Here is a 17187-nt window from a genome sequence, read left to right as displayed (position 1 = left end):
GTTCAGCCAGGTGGCGGGCGCAGCCTCGACGCGGCCGGCCGGGGTCTGATGACTTACTTCTTGATCTTTTCCAGGATGTCGGCCATCTTGCCAAAGAGGTTCTGTGTGAAGAAGCAGCTGCAGTCACGACAGACCCCCGGGGCCACAGGGCAATGCTGTAGACGCCCAGCGCCCGGGAGACCACAGCCGGCGCCACAGAGCCCGTGGTCCTGCCCAGCCGCTCCCAGGCTGAGGACTGGGTGATGGTCCGGTCCGAATCACGGGTTAAGGCACCGCTCGAGATGAGGGACCCAGGCCCGCACCCTCCCGGGAGCTTGCCTGGCACTGGTCAGGAGGGCCTCCACCAGCCGGGGCGCCAGCGTCAGACCAAGCCAAGAGGGCCCTCCCCACCAACCGGGTTGTCTCGGGTGTCAGCTCCCAGACAAGCCAGGCCTGGAGGGCTGGGTAGCTGGGGTTCCCCCACCTGGAGCCCAGCAGCGGTACCTGGGCTTTCTGGGCGACGTCCAGCACGAGCTGGAACTTCTCAGACACGGTCAGGTCTTCCTTTGGAGGCTCCTTCAGTCAAAGGGGAAAGAGAATTTCCACTGAAATTTAACAGTTCAGAGAAATTACTGACAAAAACAGCAAGGAGGCCTCCCAGCCCGGGGACCAGGTCTCTGCTGCCCCAACACAGTCAGAGGGACGGGCAGCCCTGGGGGGCCCAGCCCGAGGGGGCAGCACGGGCAGCTGTGCTAGCTGACACCCGTCTGGTGCCTGAGAGGGTGGTAGGCAGCCCCCCAGCTGGGCAGGGCTGCTTAAACAGATCACCTTCAGAGGTGCATCTGAGACCACAGAGCCCGTGCCCACCCCGCACTTTACAGGCGGGGGAACTGAGGTCCCAGCAGGGGGGCCTGATTTTGTCCTGCTTGTCTGAGTTCATTAAGCAAGAAACTCCCTAAGACCTCCAGGTACCAGGGCCAAAGGGCACAGGCCTGCCTCCCCAGAGACACCCTCCCTGACCCCTGTCTAAAGGGGTCCCTGCAGACACCACCACATCCTGCACCCCTACTGTGTGCTCTACGCACATGGTAGGTGCTCAAACACCTGATGAAGCCCATGGACGCACCATGGCCTCCCTCCTGCCTGTGCCCGGTGGTTCAGCCCCACGGGCAAGAGTCCCCCGTAGAGTGGTGGGCAAACTTTCTGTAAAGGGCCAGGTGATAAGCACATGTGCCTCTGCAGGCCCAATGGCTGGTCACAGCAGCTTGGCTGCTGCAGCCCCAAAGCAGCCACAGCGTAAACGAACAGGCGTGACGGGGGCCAATAAAACCTTGTTTACAAAATCGGGCGGCAGGCCACTGGTCCAGCCCGTCCATTGTTCACCTCTCTCCACGGGAGGCTGTGAGCGGCTACAGGGGCCCCCTCGCTACTTCCCTTCCACATCACGTCCCAGCTGAGGAGGGTCAGGTCAAGCCAAGCCCGGCCAGGCCAACCTGCTTCCCACGCAGCCAAGCCCAGGCTCGTGAAGGGCACTCGGGCATCAGCTGGCGAGGGGTCAGGGTGCGGCCACGCAGGGCTCCGCGTAGGGGCGGCTGGCCTTCTCCTCCCCGACCTCTCCTCGCCTGGCAGGGCTCCCCGCCGGCGTCCACACAGCTGCACCTGGAGGCCTCGGGGGACCTGCGGCCCCCGCACAGCACTGGCGGGTAGAGCCTGGGCCCCCCGGCGATGGAGCCCCTCCCAGGACTCACCACCACTTCGGACACTTCAGGCACGATGCTCCACTGTATCCTCCAGCCCCTGGCAAACAGGAGACAGCATCGTCTGCAGGCGGTGGCCGTAGAGGGGTGACGTTAAGTCACCAGGCCTGTGCTCCCAACTAGGAGCCGCCCCCGGAAATTTTGGCCACTGGGACAGGAGCTTCAGAAACACCCGGCCATCTGCCGAGACCACCAGGGCCCCCTCCTAGGCTCCTGAGAGATGACCCAGGTCACCCCCACGGATCCCTCCCCAGGGGCCCTCCTGGGGGTGGGCACACATTTACAAGCACCCAGAGGTGACGAGCCTCTCAAAATAAGGAAGTGGCAATGGCAACAACTTTAGTGAACCACGTCTAGTCTGGGCACGGAGAACCCTTTCATAAGGGCTTAAAAGTTTTCTATGAGAAACGTTTTCAAATGAACCAACTTAGGCAACCGCAGAGAAGCACCTAGAAAAACAGTGTGTAAAGTGAACTTTTGAACGGCTCAGTGAAAATACAGAAGGCAGGGCCTCCTCTTAGGCCCGACGTGAAGCTGGGGTTCACTCTGTGGGGCGACCTCAGGTCCACACAGACCCGGAAGGGCCCGGGGATGCGGGGCTCCCACCCCAGCGTGCTGGCTTCCAATAGCGCCGCCCACCCCCAGCCTCGAGATGGAAAGGGGGTGTTCGGAGAGGGCGCAGGGAAGACACCGCGTGGCCCTGGGCTCTGGGGTTGCTGAGTCCCAGCGCCTCTTCGGCACCTGCACCCCAACCAGTGGGGACCTCCCAGGGCACAGAACCGCTGCAGCTCCGTCAACCCCCCTCCACCCATTGGTATGTCACTGCTGAGGTGTGTGTGGAGGGGGGACTTTCCTGCCCAAAAGCAGCACGACCGGAGGAGGGGCCAGAGTGACCCCAAAGCCGGCACCCACTGGCAGCCTGCTGGAAAGAGCTGCTGGGGTTTGGGAATCACCCTGCCCGCTGCAGCAAACCATCCTCCTGGGGGCTCGGGAACTATCAGAGGACAACCTCTCAAAACGCCAGCACGTGACACAGAGCCGGCTTAGCACGTGCCCTGCCGTGCGTGTAACGCAGGAAGACAGCACAGCCGCGAACACACAACAAACCGGAGCACCTACCTGGCTATGAGGTAATTGAGGGATAACCTCAAAATTGCTAGAAATAAGAACATGGGGATGGCCCAGCCATGCCACACGGCATTCATGTACACCTGCGGGTTTGGAGAGAAACAGGTCGGGAGGGAGACGGTTAGGCGACCTGCCAGCGTGGTTCAGGACAGACCAGATCCCTCTCTCCCCAAGCCAGGCAGGCCGCGCTCGCAGGCAGGGAGACCAGGCCCCAGCAGCCCTCCGCAGGCCCGAGGACCAGGGCACGCAGCGTAGACAAACCCGCTCAGGGAGGAGGTGAGATGGAAACACTGCTCTGGGTGGGCGGGGAGCGGTTATGCCCCGGAAGGAGCAGCCTGGACGTGGCCCGGGATCACAGGAGGAGGGCTGACCCCACAGAGGCCCTGGCCCACCGCCGCTGCGGGCCCACCTGCCAGAGCCGGAGGCATCCGTGTACCCAGCACTGCTGACCGTCTACCCCGCGCCACAGGGCAGGCAGAGTGCGGGGCACAGCGCTGGCGCTCAGAGAGTGTAGGGGATGCATGCAGTGGGTTCAGGAGGAGGCCTGGCAGGTGGTCTGAACGGCGGGCAGGGCTAGCTCAGCCGTAACACACAGGCGGAACTAGGGACCTGGGACCCAAAGCAGCCAAGGCCCCATGGAGCAGAGTGCTTGTGAAGGGTGGCCGCAGGAGAGCTCCAGGGTGGAGGGGGCTGGCCCCTGGCCACCACGGCCTGTCCTCTGCATGTGCACAACACCCATCTCCCCGGTGGACGGTGGGCCCCTGGGGCTTCAGGGCAGCCCTCGGGACCCTCTCAGGTGGAGGCCACCTATGGGGGCCTCTGCAGAGATGGGGCCTTTGGGGGCTGTGGCTCTCCCCCTCCACCCTCCTTCCACTGGACAGCAGGGTCTCCCCGGGCAGGGCTGGGAGCAGCCACCGCAGGACAATTCAGACTGCGACTGGGCCTGTCTTCCCCAAAGCACCCCGTGATGCTGGCCCAGCGCCGCCTACCTTCCCCAGGCCTGGTGGCCTGCTTGGCCCCTAGGCCACTGTGCGCCCGCCAGGAGCCTCCCCCAGCCGCCGGTGCCTGATGGGAGGGACGGCTGGTTTCTGCACAAGCAGACAGACCGCCCCACCGGCCCTTCCCCAACCCACTTGGGAAAGTCGGCCATAAGCTTGGCATGAGGCCCTCTCCTGAGAACACTGCTGCGGGGATTCTGGGCAGGTGGGGAGCCCCAGTGCCAGCCCCGGGCTGCACCCCACAACACCCTTATCCAGTCCTTACAGCTGCCCTGCAGCCCACTTTACAGACGGAAACACCGAGGCCAGGAGCTGCCCCGCACAGCAGGGATGGGGGGGGGGTCCCTCAGGAAACCTCAGGGAGGGTGCACAGCCCACCAGCCACCCGCGGGGAGCACTCACGGTGAAGGCGATGGCAGACGTGTAGACGGAGTACCAGTCGGATAAGGCAGAGAGGTTCTTCACAAAGCTGGTGACGGGCTTGGCACCGCGCTCTGGGGACAGAACGGACCACGAGGTCAGGCCAGCGCCAGCCCGGCCCTCGGACACACCTGGCGGTCCGGCTGCTGCACCAGCTGGCGGTGCGGGGTGGGGGAGGGAACCAAAAGGAGCAAAGCAAACCCCAACCGTCGTGGGCACCCAGCGCGCCTGACCCCAGGCCAGCGCTCCCGCGGCCACTCCCAGGCTGCGGCCCGTCCTCCGTCCCCACGAGGAGACGTCTGTCTGCCTGTCTGCCCCGGCCCGTGCCCGCAGGCGGGGAACGGGGGTTTAGTTCACAGACCCCAGGCCCTGACAAGTATCTGGAGAAGCACCACGTTTCGCCGGGGCTCCCAGGCCTGGAGGGAAACTCGGCTTCTGGCCATGGGCCAGGGGCGGACAGACAGATGGGGTGGGCCTGGGACATATTTCCCACAGCGTTAGGAAGAAGGCTGGGCTGGGAAATCCTGAAAAACGTGCTTCCGGAAGCAAGTCCAGTTCAGTGCAAGACCGCAGTCACCCCCCGGGCGGCCCTGGCCCCAGCGGCTCACACAGCCAGAGACGAGCGGGTACTTACTAAGTCCACGCCGGGTACTTACTGAGCCTCCTCATGTTCTCGGTCAACCTAAGAGGGGGGAAGAGATGAGCGCCAGCACCCACTCGGCTGCAGCCGCGTCCTGACGCCGCAGCTCCCTGCGGGCCCTCGGGGAGCACGGGTGACCCACGAGGGGCGGCTTCCTCGTCTCCCGCCCACGCTGCCCCCACCCGAGTCTGAGAGCCCGGCCCGCGGGCACTCTCGGGTTCGCCACCGTCCCCGCGTGGCGTCTGTCGCAAAGCACCAGTACGACCACTGACTGGGGGGCACGGCCGTGAGGCCTCCCCCGCAAAACCTCCCCGGCTTTGCTTGCCGCCCCGAGGAGGCCTGTCCTGCCGGACGGCCGCAAAGCTGGGCCCAGGGAGCCCCGGGGGCCGTCCCGCTCCATCCCTCCACCCCGACCTCCACCAGGGCCCCACCTCCGGGCGCTGAGGGGCTCCTCCGTCTCCACCGTGCTCTCTTCGGGCTGGAACCGGAAGTCCTCCACGTACTCCCCGAATTTCTCATAGAACCACTTCTGGACACGGGGGCACAGCCCCTGGCTCCGTCGGTCTGCAGGACGGGGGTGGGTCCGGGTGAGGGCAGCAGGCCAAGAGGGGCCTTACAGAGCGGCAGAGGCGGGGGCACTGGCGGGTGGGGCTCCCGGCTGGGCCGGCGAGGGCACGTCCACGCCAGAACCGTCAGGGGCCGGGTGCCCTGAGAACAGAGCCTGACCCACTTCACCACGAGGTGCAAACCAACCAACGCAGACCCCGGGGGTCCCCGTGTTCCTCACACCGACCCCCGGCTTGTTGGAGGCTGTCTCCAGCGCAGGTGCCGTCCAGGCGGGCTCTCAGCCCACCACTGGCGCTGCGTTGACCACCCCCCGCCGCCGGGCACACTGGTTGGTCTGGGAAGTGGCCAGGTGGGCTCACTCCCAGGGACACCCGGACCCTGGGGAACAGCCAGTGGGCGTGCGTCAGGGGCTGTGGTCCGCTGGGGGCGCCAGTGAAGTCACCCACATCAGACTCAAGAAAACCAGCTCGAATCCCGCGGAACAAGTCCGTCCCGTCGGAGAGCAGGTCGTGGAGTCGCCTGCAGGGGGCGCCGTCCCACCACAGTTAGAGGGGGATGGAGTGCACGCAGGTGGGCGTGTGCTGCCAGCTCGAAGGGACGGAGGCCTGGGGATGAAGGGTGGTGCACACAGAGCCCGCGAGGCTCAGAAATGCCCAGAGGAGGGGCGGCAAGGGCCCGGGGTTCTCGCAGCCCACCTGGAGCACGACAGGGTCTTTAGGGAGAGAGTCTAGGCAGGCTCAGCCCTATAACCGCTTGGACAGCAGCTGCGCACAGTGAGTAATGGGACGGGCGTGGCTGCGTCCCCAGGAAACCACACTGACGCCGCCGAAAGCTGAAATTTATGTAACGTTCACGTGTCAAATCCTTTTGATTTTTTTTCAACCATTTAAAAGTGTAAGAAGATTTTTTTCAACGTAAAGGCAGATGGGGAGCTGTAGTTCGCCGACCCCGGGTCTAGGTCAGGCGGGCTGCCCGAGTGGACAGGCCTCACGGCGCTCCCGAGCCCCACTCCACCCCAGCACCACGGAGAGCACCCGTCCCCGCCACCTACGTCCTCGGGGCTGCACTTGGTGGGGTCCTTCCCTCCCTACCCACACTCCCCACCTCCCACACAGAGCACGACACGGCGGCCCTCGGTGTGGGTACGGGGTGGAAGGACTCTCCTCTGACACTTCCCACGAGTGCAGGAGGCTCATCAGTTGCCACGCACAGCAGGGGCCTTGGCGGGGGGGGGGGGGGTTTCTAGTGCTGTACCTGGCTCAGAACCTGGGCCACTGGTCATCAACCCTGAGAACCCAAGGGGACCATGACCCAGTGGACACAGCAGCCAATGCCGCACCCGGCCGGCCTGTCGGCGGGTCCAGCACCGGAGCCCTGGGAAAGAGACGTCTCCCTCTCTGGACGGCAGGTAGGGGGTCAGGACCCGGCTCTGGTCTGAGCTCAGCCTCCACCTGGAGCGTAAGCCTGAGAGGCCTTCCCTCCCGGGCCTCGGTCTCCTCACCTTTACACTGGGCAGGGCTTAACCGAAGGCCCTCCTGGTGTGGCTCTCTGAGCCCCCAGCACAGGCAGGGGCTTAGCGTCAACGGTCAGCCTGCGAGGGACCTGGGTCCACCACAAATCCGGCCCCTCGAGAAGCCCAGTTTCCCCCCATGCCATCCTCTGAAGGACAATTTCAGAAAGTGCCAAGTGCGGAGGGAGGTAAGGAACTCAAGCTCAGGGTGGGAAGAGAAGGCACTGAAAGGAGCTCTGCGTCCTGACCTGGGGGGCGCTGGGTACAATGCCCGCAGCTGACCCCACCTCCCCACCAACCCCCTTGTCAGGACAGCTGGCCTCTGGAAGCAGGTCGCCAGGCCAGGGGCCAAGCAGCCAGTGTGACCACGACATGATTCCTCTTTGGGGAAGGGCTGGGAGAGATGTCGCGTTGTATTTTTAGGAGAAAATAAAGTCATGTTTTGATCGAATGCCTTGCATCTGCTACGGAGACTCACCAACTGGTAATCAGAGACACTAACCCAGTTCCAACAGGAGGGGGTCCCCAGAAGTGAGCAAGTGCGCCGGGGAACAGAAACAAACCCCCCCACCCCATCTCCATCCCCTAGGCCTACCTGCTCCATTATTGACCTGGGCCTGCCCTTTTGGAGGCTGCTGAGCTGGCGGGTCCTCGGCTCTTAAAGAGGGGGGAGAAGAAGCAAGATCTCTGTTAGTTCAAAACGCAGCACGGGGCTTCCCTGGTGGCGCAGTGGTTAAGAATCTGCCTGCCAATGCAGGGGACATGGGTTCGAGCCCTGGTCTGGGAAGATCCCACATGCCGCGGAGCAACTAAGCCCGTGAGCCACAACTACTGACCCTGCGCGTCTGGAGCCTGTGCTCCGCAACGGGAGAGGCCGCGACAGTGAGAGGCCCGCGCACCGCGATGAAGAGAGGCCCCCGCTCTCCGCAACTGGAGAAGGCCCTCGCACAGAAACGAAGACCCAACACAGCCAAATATAAAATAAATAAATAAATAAATAAATAAATAAATACATTTATAAAAAAGAAAAAAAAAAAACGCAGCACGATGAGTCCGGGCTTCGCAAAGTTCCCGTGCTCACGGGAGCCACGCCCACGGAAGCCACGCCCAACACCAGAGTGCCGTTCCCACCCTCGGGGCTCCCTCTGGGGTCCTGGCTGCTCAGCTCAGACGCCAGGTGAGGGCAGTAGGGCAAGCCCAGAGCTGCATTCCTCACGGGCACACTTTAGTTAGTTAGTTAGTTAGTTAGTTAGTTATTTTTGGCTGCGCTGGGTCTTCGTTGCTGTGTGCGGGCTTTCTCTAGTTTCAGGGAGCGGGGGCTACTCTTCGTTGTGGTGCCCGGGCTTCTCATTGTGGCGGCTTCTCTTGTTGCAGAGCACGGGCTCTAGGCGCGGGGGCTTCAGTAGTTGTGGCACGCGGGCTCAGTAGTTGCGACTCGCGGGCTCTAGAGCACAGGCTCAGTAGTTGTGGCGCACGGACTTAGTTGCTCTGCGGCTTGTGGGATCTTCTGGGACCAGGGCTCGAACCCGCGTCCCCTGCATTGGCAGGATTCTTTACCACTGCACCACCAGGGAAGTCCTACACTTCTTGTTTTTTGATGACCAAACACTGTCTCAAACATACAACTCTTTTCTTTCCTATTAATTTTGACTCATTTGCTTCTTTATTTAATGTTAAGCTCAGAATAAACAGCTCTTACACCAGTTACTTGGCCTGCTAATGAAAAGGTACTCAGCGACACACATATTTAGCAAGCACCATGCAAGACCACAGGCTGGGTGCACAGGTGCAAGCTGTGCACAGGTCCCAGCTTGGTCCGTGCCGGCCACCTACCCGGCTCACTGCCCCTGCGGCCTCGCGGCACCTGACCACAGCAGTCACCCGACCTCAGAGCCATCCCGGAGTTCCTGGCCGCCCGCCAGATCCTGACCACAGACCTGACTTTCAGCCACAGGCCCTGACGGACTGGCCCCCAGCCGCTGGCCGGACCCCCTTCCCTTGGGCAGTGCCCTGTCCCTGACTGGCCAGCCCACCTGCCCTCCTCACCCTGCACTGGCCTGGGCTACCAACACGCCACACTGCTGCCGTGGTTCCCAGTGCAGCAGAGATCCCAGGATGTGGGAAAAGTGGCACCACCCAGGCAAACCTCGGCAGGACTGGGGGGGCACGGGGGGCTCTGCCAGGACAGAGACAGTGGGGCTGGGAGACCCTCGGCAGGCGCGCCCCCTCGGCATCCTGCTCTGTTCACACAACGTGATCTTGTAATGGGGAAGAACCTTTGTATCCTATCACAAGTTCATCACTAAAGAGATGTTGCCTATAAGCTTTAATTATACATAGTGGCCCATCTCTGGGAACCCTGCCTCCCAGGTCATGAGCGTTAAGCTAAAATACCTTTGTTTAGCTCACAGGAAACCTCCTGCCCAGGCCCACCTGTGAATGACCGCAGGCAGGAAGAAATGAACACATCCCCTCTGGGGGCTGATGGGAACCAGGAAATGTTTGGCTTTACTCTCCCTCCCCTTTTCGTATAAAAGGAGCCTGAATTCTAACTCAGGCAAGCTGGCTCTTTCGGGCACGAGCCCACCATCCTCTTGGTCTGCTGGCTTTCTGAATAAAGTCGTTACTCCCTGTCCCAACAACTCGCCTCTCGATATTGGCCCGTCGTGCGGTGCGCGGTAGGAGCTTAGACCCGGTAACACTCCCCCTCCAGCACCTCCGTGAACCGACCCGCTCTGCGGGTTTATAACCCGTAACTGCAGCCCATCACGGCCACGCCGAGCTGGAGCAGGAAGCGCGGAGGACAAGCTGGATCCGAGAAGGGCAGGGTGAGCAGGGGGCGAGCCTGCAGCCTCGTGAAGCCGTGGACAGGGAACCATGAGACAGAGGGGGGGGGGTCCCAGAGAAGGGAGCCACGGTGGAAGAGGAGGGGGCTAGGCCTCCACGCCCACCCCTCGCTGTGGCCAGGCTGCCCCAACGGCCATCCGTGCTCAGAGCTACTGACAAACGGGGATTTACTGGGAACAGGAGGGGAGCTGGGGCACGCAGGAGACCCCAGACTGGGTTCCCTCTGTTTCTGGGCCGGTGTCCAGGCCTCCGGACCAGGACATTCCCGGAACTGGCCGGGGGTCCTGAAGAGGCAGCTCACACAGGAAGCACTAACAAATGGGCTCCCAGCAGAGCCCGGGCCCAGGTGTGCCACTGAGGACTCGTGGGCCTGAAGGACGCCGCGCCGCTCAGCCACAGCTGGGCCTGGGGTCTGAGTGGCCGGCGGGGCTGTCTGGGGGTGCCGTGCTTGGTACCATTTGGCTTGCATCTGATGATACTGATACTGCACAGCCACTGGCTGTGTGACCTTTCCAACATAATCACCGCTAGAATCGGACAGGTATTTAGGTATAAATGGGCTGCTAGCTGCCTGCAGGGAAAGACGGCTGGCAACACGGGCGCAGGTGTTCCAGGTGGCGGGGAATTTTACCTTCTTCCCGTCACACCACATATGGAACATCGTGAGCGCCTGTAACTTGCACGGGACGTGGGAAACAGACTGACAACACAGCGCACAGCAATGACGTTCTGAACATTAAGAGGAAGGCAGAGGGCAGACAGCGTATCAGGGCCTCCCAGCCGCGTCCACCCACAGCTCCGGGTAGGTGGGGAGTGAGCGGTGGCCTCAGAGCAACACGAATGCCCGCCCGGGACTTCACTTCATCAGAAGAAAGGGCCCTGTACTCCTAATAACTGTGGATTCTTCTAAATGTTTTGGAACAACCTCCGCTGATGTTTAACGATCAGCGGAACAAGTCTGGAGTGGAGTGCGCCTGGAGGGCTTTTCTAAAATCTAATTATCCCGCCGGCAACAACCCGAGGCCGCAGGACAGATGCTGAAGCCCACGGGCGGGGGGTGCCAGGGCCACATGTCAGGGCCGGGCTGGGCACGGGAGGCAGTCACCAGGGTCTGCGTAGTTCCCACACGGGGTGCCCCGGCCAAAGCCCCAACCAACACCGTGGGCGGTGCAGCACAGGACAATGACACGCACCCTCCGGCCCCCTCAACGCAGCTGGGAGGGCGGAGGAGCCGTGGGAGGTGCCGCTGAGAGCAAACCCAAGGGTGGGGCCCGGGCAGGGCCTGACCAGAGGCCAGTGGAGGTCAAAGGCAGTTTCTCCATGTTGCTTTCGGACGGATAACTGGACGTGGCCTTCGCCTGGAGTAAGCTTAAACCAAGGCGATTTCCCAGGAATTTTCTTAAAAAGCAAAACAGAGGTTTGTATAAACGACCATGTTTTAATCCTGCAGATCGAGTGTGTGTGTGTGCGTGCGCCCAGGTGTGAAGGTGGCCCTCCACACAGTTGCCCACCCTGGACGGCCCACAGCGACCCCAGATGGGCACCAGGATAACAAGGAAAGAGGAGGTCCCTTGCCTGGAACCTGCTTCTCCCTGTTCCTCTCCTCCTTCAGGTCTCAGCTTCCAGAAGGTTCCTAAACCCTAAGGCCCCCCTAAACCCCATGCTCCCCAGGACCCTCAGCTTCTACTTCCTCAGTCCGGGCCTGGATGTTCCTTTCCTGTAATCCCCAGTTGGTCCCCAAGCAGACCCGTAAGAAACAGATCTGTCTGTAGCCTCAGAACCTATCAGGGGCCAGGCACCCAAGGGGCTTTGGTGAAAGGACGAGGATTAAACCCCCGGAGCGGGCTGGGGGTGGCGGGAGGGTGGAAGACAGAAGACATGGACCCTGCAAAGGAAGCTGGCACACAGGGTCCTCTCAGGCTGAGCGCCGCCCGATGCCACCAGGGCAAGTGGGGCCTCCAGTAAAGCCACACATAAACACAAACTGCATCAGACAGAAGCGTGTCAGTGCAGGTGACAGCACTGTGACATGCCATGAGAGGCCAGGCCTGGCCGGCCAGCGGGCTGACAATACACCCCACACCCAGCCAAGCACCTGGATCTCCCAGAGTCATCCCAGGTCAGGTCGCTGGCTGCACCTCTTTGCGTTATTAAATGTAATTGAATCTTTGAACGTCTACAGATTTTCACATAAGGTTTAACATCAGGGAAAGTACTGCTTGAAGCCGTGGTCCGATTTCCGGTCCAGGGAGGGGTGCCGGCCTTGTAGCCCGGCAAACCAAGTGACACCCTCCCCCAACACGGGGGCCCCCGCGGGGAGCCCCAGAGAACTGCAGAATGGGCCACGCTGACCTGTGGGACAGGCAGGTGGCCTTCGTTCAGGGGCACCGGAAAGCCCACGGAGCTGTCCTAACACCCAGCAGAGCAGGAAACTAAAAGACCTTCTCCCCCAGGGAACCAAGTGCCACCTGTTCCCTGGGGCTGAGAACCAGCTGCTGAGACCCAGAGGAGGCCAGCACGAAGCACAGGAGGTTCGGCCTTTTCAGCAGCTGAAGCCTGCGCGGCGCGGTACCTGGAGCGGGGGTCTCTTCAGAGCCCCACCGTAGTGACGACACTCAGAAACGACAACGACGCCAGGCCACCCCACGGAAAAGCCAGCTCTGACTGGGGTGTCCCAAGCTGGAGAGGGCTGTGCACTCAGGCCAGGGGGGCCTGGACAAAGGGGTGCGGGACCAGAGGCCAGGCTGGTGAGGGGGAGGGGTGGAGACTCTGGCGGCCTCAGCTCCCAGGCCTCGTCTGCCAGGCCGCCGGCCTGGACGCTGTACACAGGGACAGGGAGCCCTGGGGGGTTTTATCAGGACGGGAAGAACACAGCTCCTAGGACTTGCAAATATCCCTCTGGAATGACCCGCTTCTTGCTGGTGGCACCATGAGGCAGGGGCCGAGCTCGCGTGGGCAGAGGTGGGAGTCCACACCACCCCCTCCGGAAGCTGGGGCGGCCTCTGGCCGCCCCAGGATGGAGAGACCCTGCTGGGAGGAGGTGACAGGCCACGGCAGGCTGACCCCGCCCGAGGGTGCTGTCAGGGGCTCGGGGCGGGGTGTGTCCGAGTGGGCACTGGGGCAGGGTGTGGGGAGTGAGCGTGCGAGCACACAGGCGGGCTGGGCAGGGTCTCAGGGTCCTGGGGGCAACTGCCGGCCAAGACCTGAGGGGACGTCAGGTGGTTCTGGGGGCTCCGCGTCCCTCTTCAGCCCTGCCCGGCCAGACCTCCCAGGGCTCAGCTGAGACTCCGCCCGTTCCCCCTCCAGCGTGCAGCAGGAGCACCTACACGCCCCCCCCCCCCCCCGCCAGGCCCCGAGGCACAGGAAGGCAGCCACTTTCCCAGGATCGCAGCTCGCCGCGGGCACAGGCAGGACTCAGCCCAGAAAGTCGGGGCCAGGCCCACCGTCACCACTCACCCGTGTACCCTCCTGATGCCCTGGGTCCGGCAGGGGCTGGGAGGGCGGCGGAGGCCGCTCACGGGGACCGGCCACCTCAGGGTTTGAGCAGGGTCTTGGCTCAGGGGACCGCTACCCACCAAGAGGGCAATACTACCTGGGCGACAGTGTTACCTGGCCCTCCCCTCCTCCCACCTGGCCTTGGGCTCCTCACCTGGCCTTGGACTCCTCACCCGGTCCTTCCCCCCACCTCACCTGGCCTTGGGCTCCTCACCTGGCCTTCCCCTCCTCCTCACCTGGCCTTGTGCTCCTTACCTGGCCCTTACCCCCTCCTCACCTGGAGCTCCCCTCCTCCCCACCTGGCCTTGGACTCCTCACCTGGCCCTTCACCCCCTCCTCACCTGGCCCTTCCCTCCTCCTCACCTGGCCTTGGGCTCCTCACCTGGCCCTTCCCTCCTCCTCACCTGGCCTTGGGCTCCTCACCTGGCCCTTCCCCTCTCCTCACCTGGCCTTGGGCTCCTCACCTGGCCCTCCCCTGCTCCTCACCTGGCCTTGGGCTCCTCACCTGGCCCTTCCCCTCCTCCTCACCTGGCCTTGGGCTCCTCACCTGGCCTTCCCCTGCTCCTCACCTGGCCTTGGGCTCCTCACCTGGCCCTTCCCCTCTCCTCACCTGGCCTTGGGCTCCTCACCTGGCCCTCCCCTGCTCCTCACCTGGCCTTGGGCTCCTCACCTGGCCCTTCCCCTCCTCCTCACCTGGCCTTGGGCTCCTCACCTGGCCCTCCCCTGCTCCTCACCTGGCCTTGGGCTCCTCACCTGGCCCTTCCCCCCTCCTCACCTGGCCTTGGGCTCCTCACCTGGCCCTTCCCCCCTCCTCACCTGGCCTTGGGCTCCTCACCTGGCCTTGGGCTCCTCACCTGGCCTTCCCCCCTCCTCACCTGGCCCTCCCCCCCTCACCTGGCCTTCAGCACTTCCTGGACCTTCTGCTCCAGCTCAATCCGCCGCTGCCGCTCCCGGTCCAGCTCCTGCCGCAGCATCTCCGAGTTGGTTTCCTCTCGCAGCTTCCGGAGCTCCTCCTCTGTGAAGGGAGAGAAGCCCAGGTGAGTGTCATGTGGTCCATTCTGGCCCCCATGCAGAGGTGCCGAGAGAGGGCTGGTCTGCAAAGCACTGAGACAACTGGCAACAGCAGCTCTCTTGCTCCTTCCTGGGGGGCACACCCGCAGGAGTCTATCAACCGGGGCTCCTCTTACACAGTCAGGGCAAGATCTGAGGCGAAGCAAGGGTGAGGGTGTCTTTACTAAGTAAAACCCATTCAAGATAGACACACAAAAGGCATTTCACCAAACCACCTCCATGGGGGCAGGACACCCCGAGGAAGGGACGCTGGCGGCACTTGGTCACCCCACAGACACACATGCAGCAGGTGCAGTTCTGAGAGGTCTCGGCCGCAGAGCAAAGCCCATGTGAGGGGCAGAGAGCTCTGCCACCTAGCTGCTGACCACCTGAGAACCGTGCGGCGGGAGGATGAGGGGTGCGGCGGGACGACGAGGGGTACAGTGGGAGGGTGAGCGGGTGCTCGAGAGAAGCCGGACCAAGGTGTGTCTGAGTCAGAACCTGGATGAACAGAAGGTCATGGACCGGCAGGGTAGGGGTTGGGGGGGAGCGTGGGATGGGCAGAAGGAGCAGCCTCGGTGAGGCGAAGGCAGGAGGGGCCGTGGGCTGGGGGGAAGGGTCACAGATGAGATGCGGGCGGGGCATCAGAGCCCGGGAAGCCAGAATGAGGACCGGACATTTATTCCAGGTGTGATGGAAGCCAGTGCCAGGTAGCTGCTGTTCTAATTGGGAGTGTGGGGTGGGCTGAGGAATGGCCCCAAGGATGGACCATCCTAACCTTGGAAGCTGTGACTAAGCACCTTACAAGGACAAAGGGACCCTGCAGAAGTGATAAGGATCTTGAGATGGGTGTGTATCCTGGATTACGTGCATGGGACCAATGTCATCACAATGATGGAAACTCAGGAGGAAGCAGGAGGGTCAGGGGTCAGAGAGAGGAGACAGGAAGGTGCTGTCCCACTGACTGTGAAGAGCCAGGAGCACGGGCAGCGTCTACGAGCCGGAAGAGTCAAGGACACAGAGTCTCCCCTGGAGCCTCCAGAAGGAAGACGGCTCTGCCCGCACCTTGACTTGAGCTCTGTGACACTCATTTCAGACTTCTGGCCTCTGAACTGTAAGAGAATAAGGAGGCTACTTTAAGCCCCCAGTTTGTGGAAATCTGTTACAGAGGCGACAGGAACCTCGTACACACGTGGCTGCACACGCCCTAAGTGGACGTCGCTCTGCATTTCTGCACGACCGGACACCGCACGACGACACCCAGATCCAGAGACTGCGCGCTTCAGGCCCCACAGCAGCCCCTGCCACTCCCTCCACCCTGCATCCTGTCCTGCCCCGTCCCCAGGGGTGACCACCGGCCAGACTTCTACGCACAGATGAGGCCTCCCTTTCTGGAGACTGTACAGTGGAGGTGGGCGTGTCTTAGTGTGCTCAGGCGGCTGTAACAAGATACCACAGACCAGGTGGCCTAAACAACAGACATTTATCTCTCACAGCCCTGGAGGCTGGACGTCCAAGGTCAGGGTGCCGGCAGATTCAGTTCCTGGCGAGGACTCTCTTCAGGGCCTGCAGACGGCACCTTCTCACTGTGTCCTCAGAGGCAGAGAGCCAGCTCTGGCATCTCTTCCTCTTCTTATAAGGGCACTAATTCCATCACGGGGCCCCACCATCGTGACCTCAGCTAACCCTAATCGCCTCCCAAGGGCTCACCTCTCACCACCACCACGTGCACTTTGGGAGGTGCAAACGTTCAGTCCATAACAGGGCATGAACTCAGGAGGTCTGGCTCCCGAGCCCAGGCTCTTGGCCAGGACGCTGTGCTGACAGGCCAGCTGCGGCCTCTCCTGGGTGTGGGCGTCTGCACGCTGCCCTGGCCAGCCATCCTGCTCTCCTCGAGGGACACCAGCACTGTGACTCACGCTGCAGAACCCACGCAAACACACACGATTCCATTTGGTTTTTACGTGCCACGACCAAAGCTCAAAGGCTTCGAACTAAGCAAACTGAGTTTGAGGAACTGGCACTCCCAGAAGTTCACACTCGCTTCCTAAGAAGCAAACCCAGCCACGTCCTTCTTACTTAAATCTGCACCAGAGTCCAGTGCAACCTTCTCGGCAGGGCCTTGAGCCCTTGACGGGTGGGGTCCTGACTCCCTCTTCCCCAGAGGGCCTCACTGCACTCAGACACCCAGGCCGGCGAGTCTAGCTTTTGGCAAGAAGGTTCCAGATGGCTTGAACCAGCCACACAACACAAGAGATCCGTAAGCAGCCACCCAGCCCACACTCCTGAGGACGGGTCTCCTCCCATCTCCAGGCTGGAGCTGCAGTGAAGACACAGACCCTCTGGGCCTGTGGACCCAGGGCGGGCTGAGCTTAGTGAGGAAGGGGGCCTCAGAGAGCACCGTGCACAGGGAGGTGATCAGGACCATGGACGGCCACCCCTCTGACGGCTGGGCACAAACAGCAGGAGGAGGAGGGTGTGCAAGAAGGTTCCGGAACCCGCTTTGCATACAGTCTAGTCCTGCACTTCTCTTGTCTCCCCCAAAGCACCCCAGCTACCTCTACTGAAGAAGTGAGTTATGCATCGATGAAGGGGCCCAGTCCAGCCTGACGCAAGTCCTGCAGAGTTGCGTGGGGGCCACAGATGCTCCTGAGCTAAGTCTGGTCCAGGGCGGGGGTTCCGGCTCTCCTCCTACCTGGGCACTGACGGTGGGGTAGGGGGCCTAGCCGGGCTGCAGGGACGATGGGAGCAAAGAGCCCACAGGGGGAGCTAAGGAAAGACCCACCCTCCTCCCAC

The 17187-nt window shown here is 62.4% G+C and overlaps 1 protein-coding gene across 4 annotated transcripts in view; it reads right to left on the bottom strand.

Moving 5' to 3' along the window:
* The window catches only part of GRAMD4 (GRAM domain containing 4), a 77555-nt gene that overhangs the window by 5775 nt on the left and 54593 nt on the right, over positions 1 to 17187 (bottom strand). For 3 of the 4 annotated variants that reach the window (XM_059937187.1, XM_059937190.1, XM_059937189.1), the window contains 9 exons: positions 14236 to 14356; positions 7595 to 7656; positions 5354 to 5486; positions 4939 to 4964; positions 4265 to 4356; positions 2856 to 2947; positions 1728 to 1800; positions 484 to 555; positions 58 to 101 (listed from right to left, as the gene is read on the bottom strand). In XM_059937187.1, the coding sequence (XP_059793170.1) occupies positions 58 to 101; positions 484 to 555; positions 1728 to 1800; positions 2856 to 2947; positions 4265 to 4356; positions 4939 to 4964; positions 5354 to 5486; positions 7595 to 7656; positions 14236 to 14356 (715 nt within the window). The remainder of the gene's footprint in view (positions 1 to 57; positions 102 to 483; positions 556 to 1727; positions 1801 to 2855; positions 2948 to 4264; positions 4357 to 4938; positions 4965 to 5353; positions 5487 to 7594; positions 7657 to 14235; positions 14357 to 17187) is intronic. The other variant, XM_059937188.1, reaches the window with a different exon arrangement.

This window comes from Balaenoptera ricei, chromosome 10 (genome assembly GCF_028023285.1).
Source record: "Balaenoptera ricei isolate mBalRic1 chromosome 10, mBalRic1.hap2, whole genome shotgun sequence".
In the NCBI taxonomy this organism is placed as follows: domain Eukaryota; kingdom Metazoa; phylum Chordata; class Mammalia; order Artiodactyla; family Balaenopteridae; genus Balaenoptera; species Balaenoptera ricei.
The sequence above is the reverse complement of the archived record's forward strand: the minus strand, read 5'-3'. Positions and strand labels throughout refer to the sequence as shown.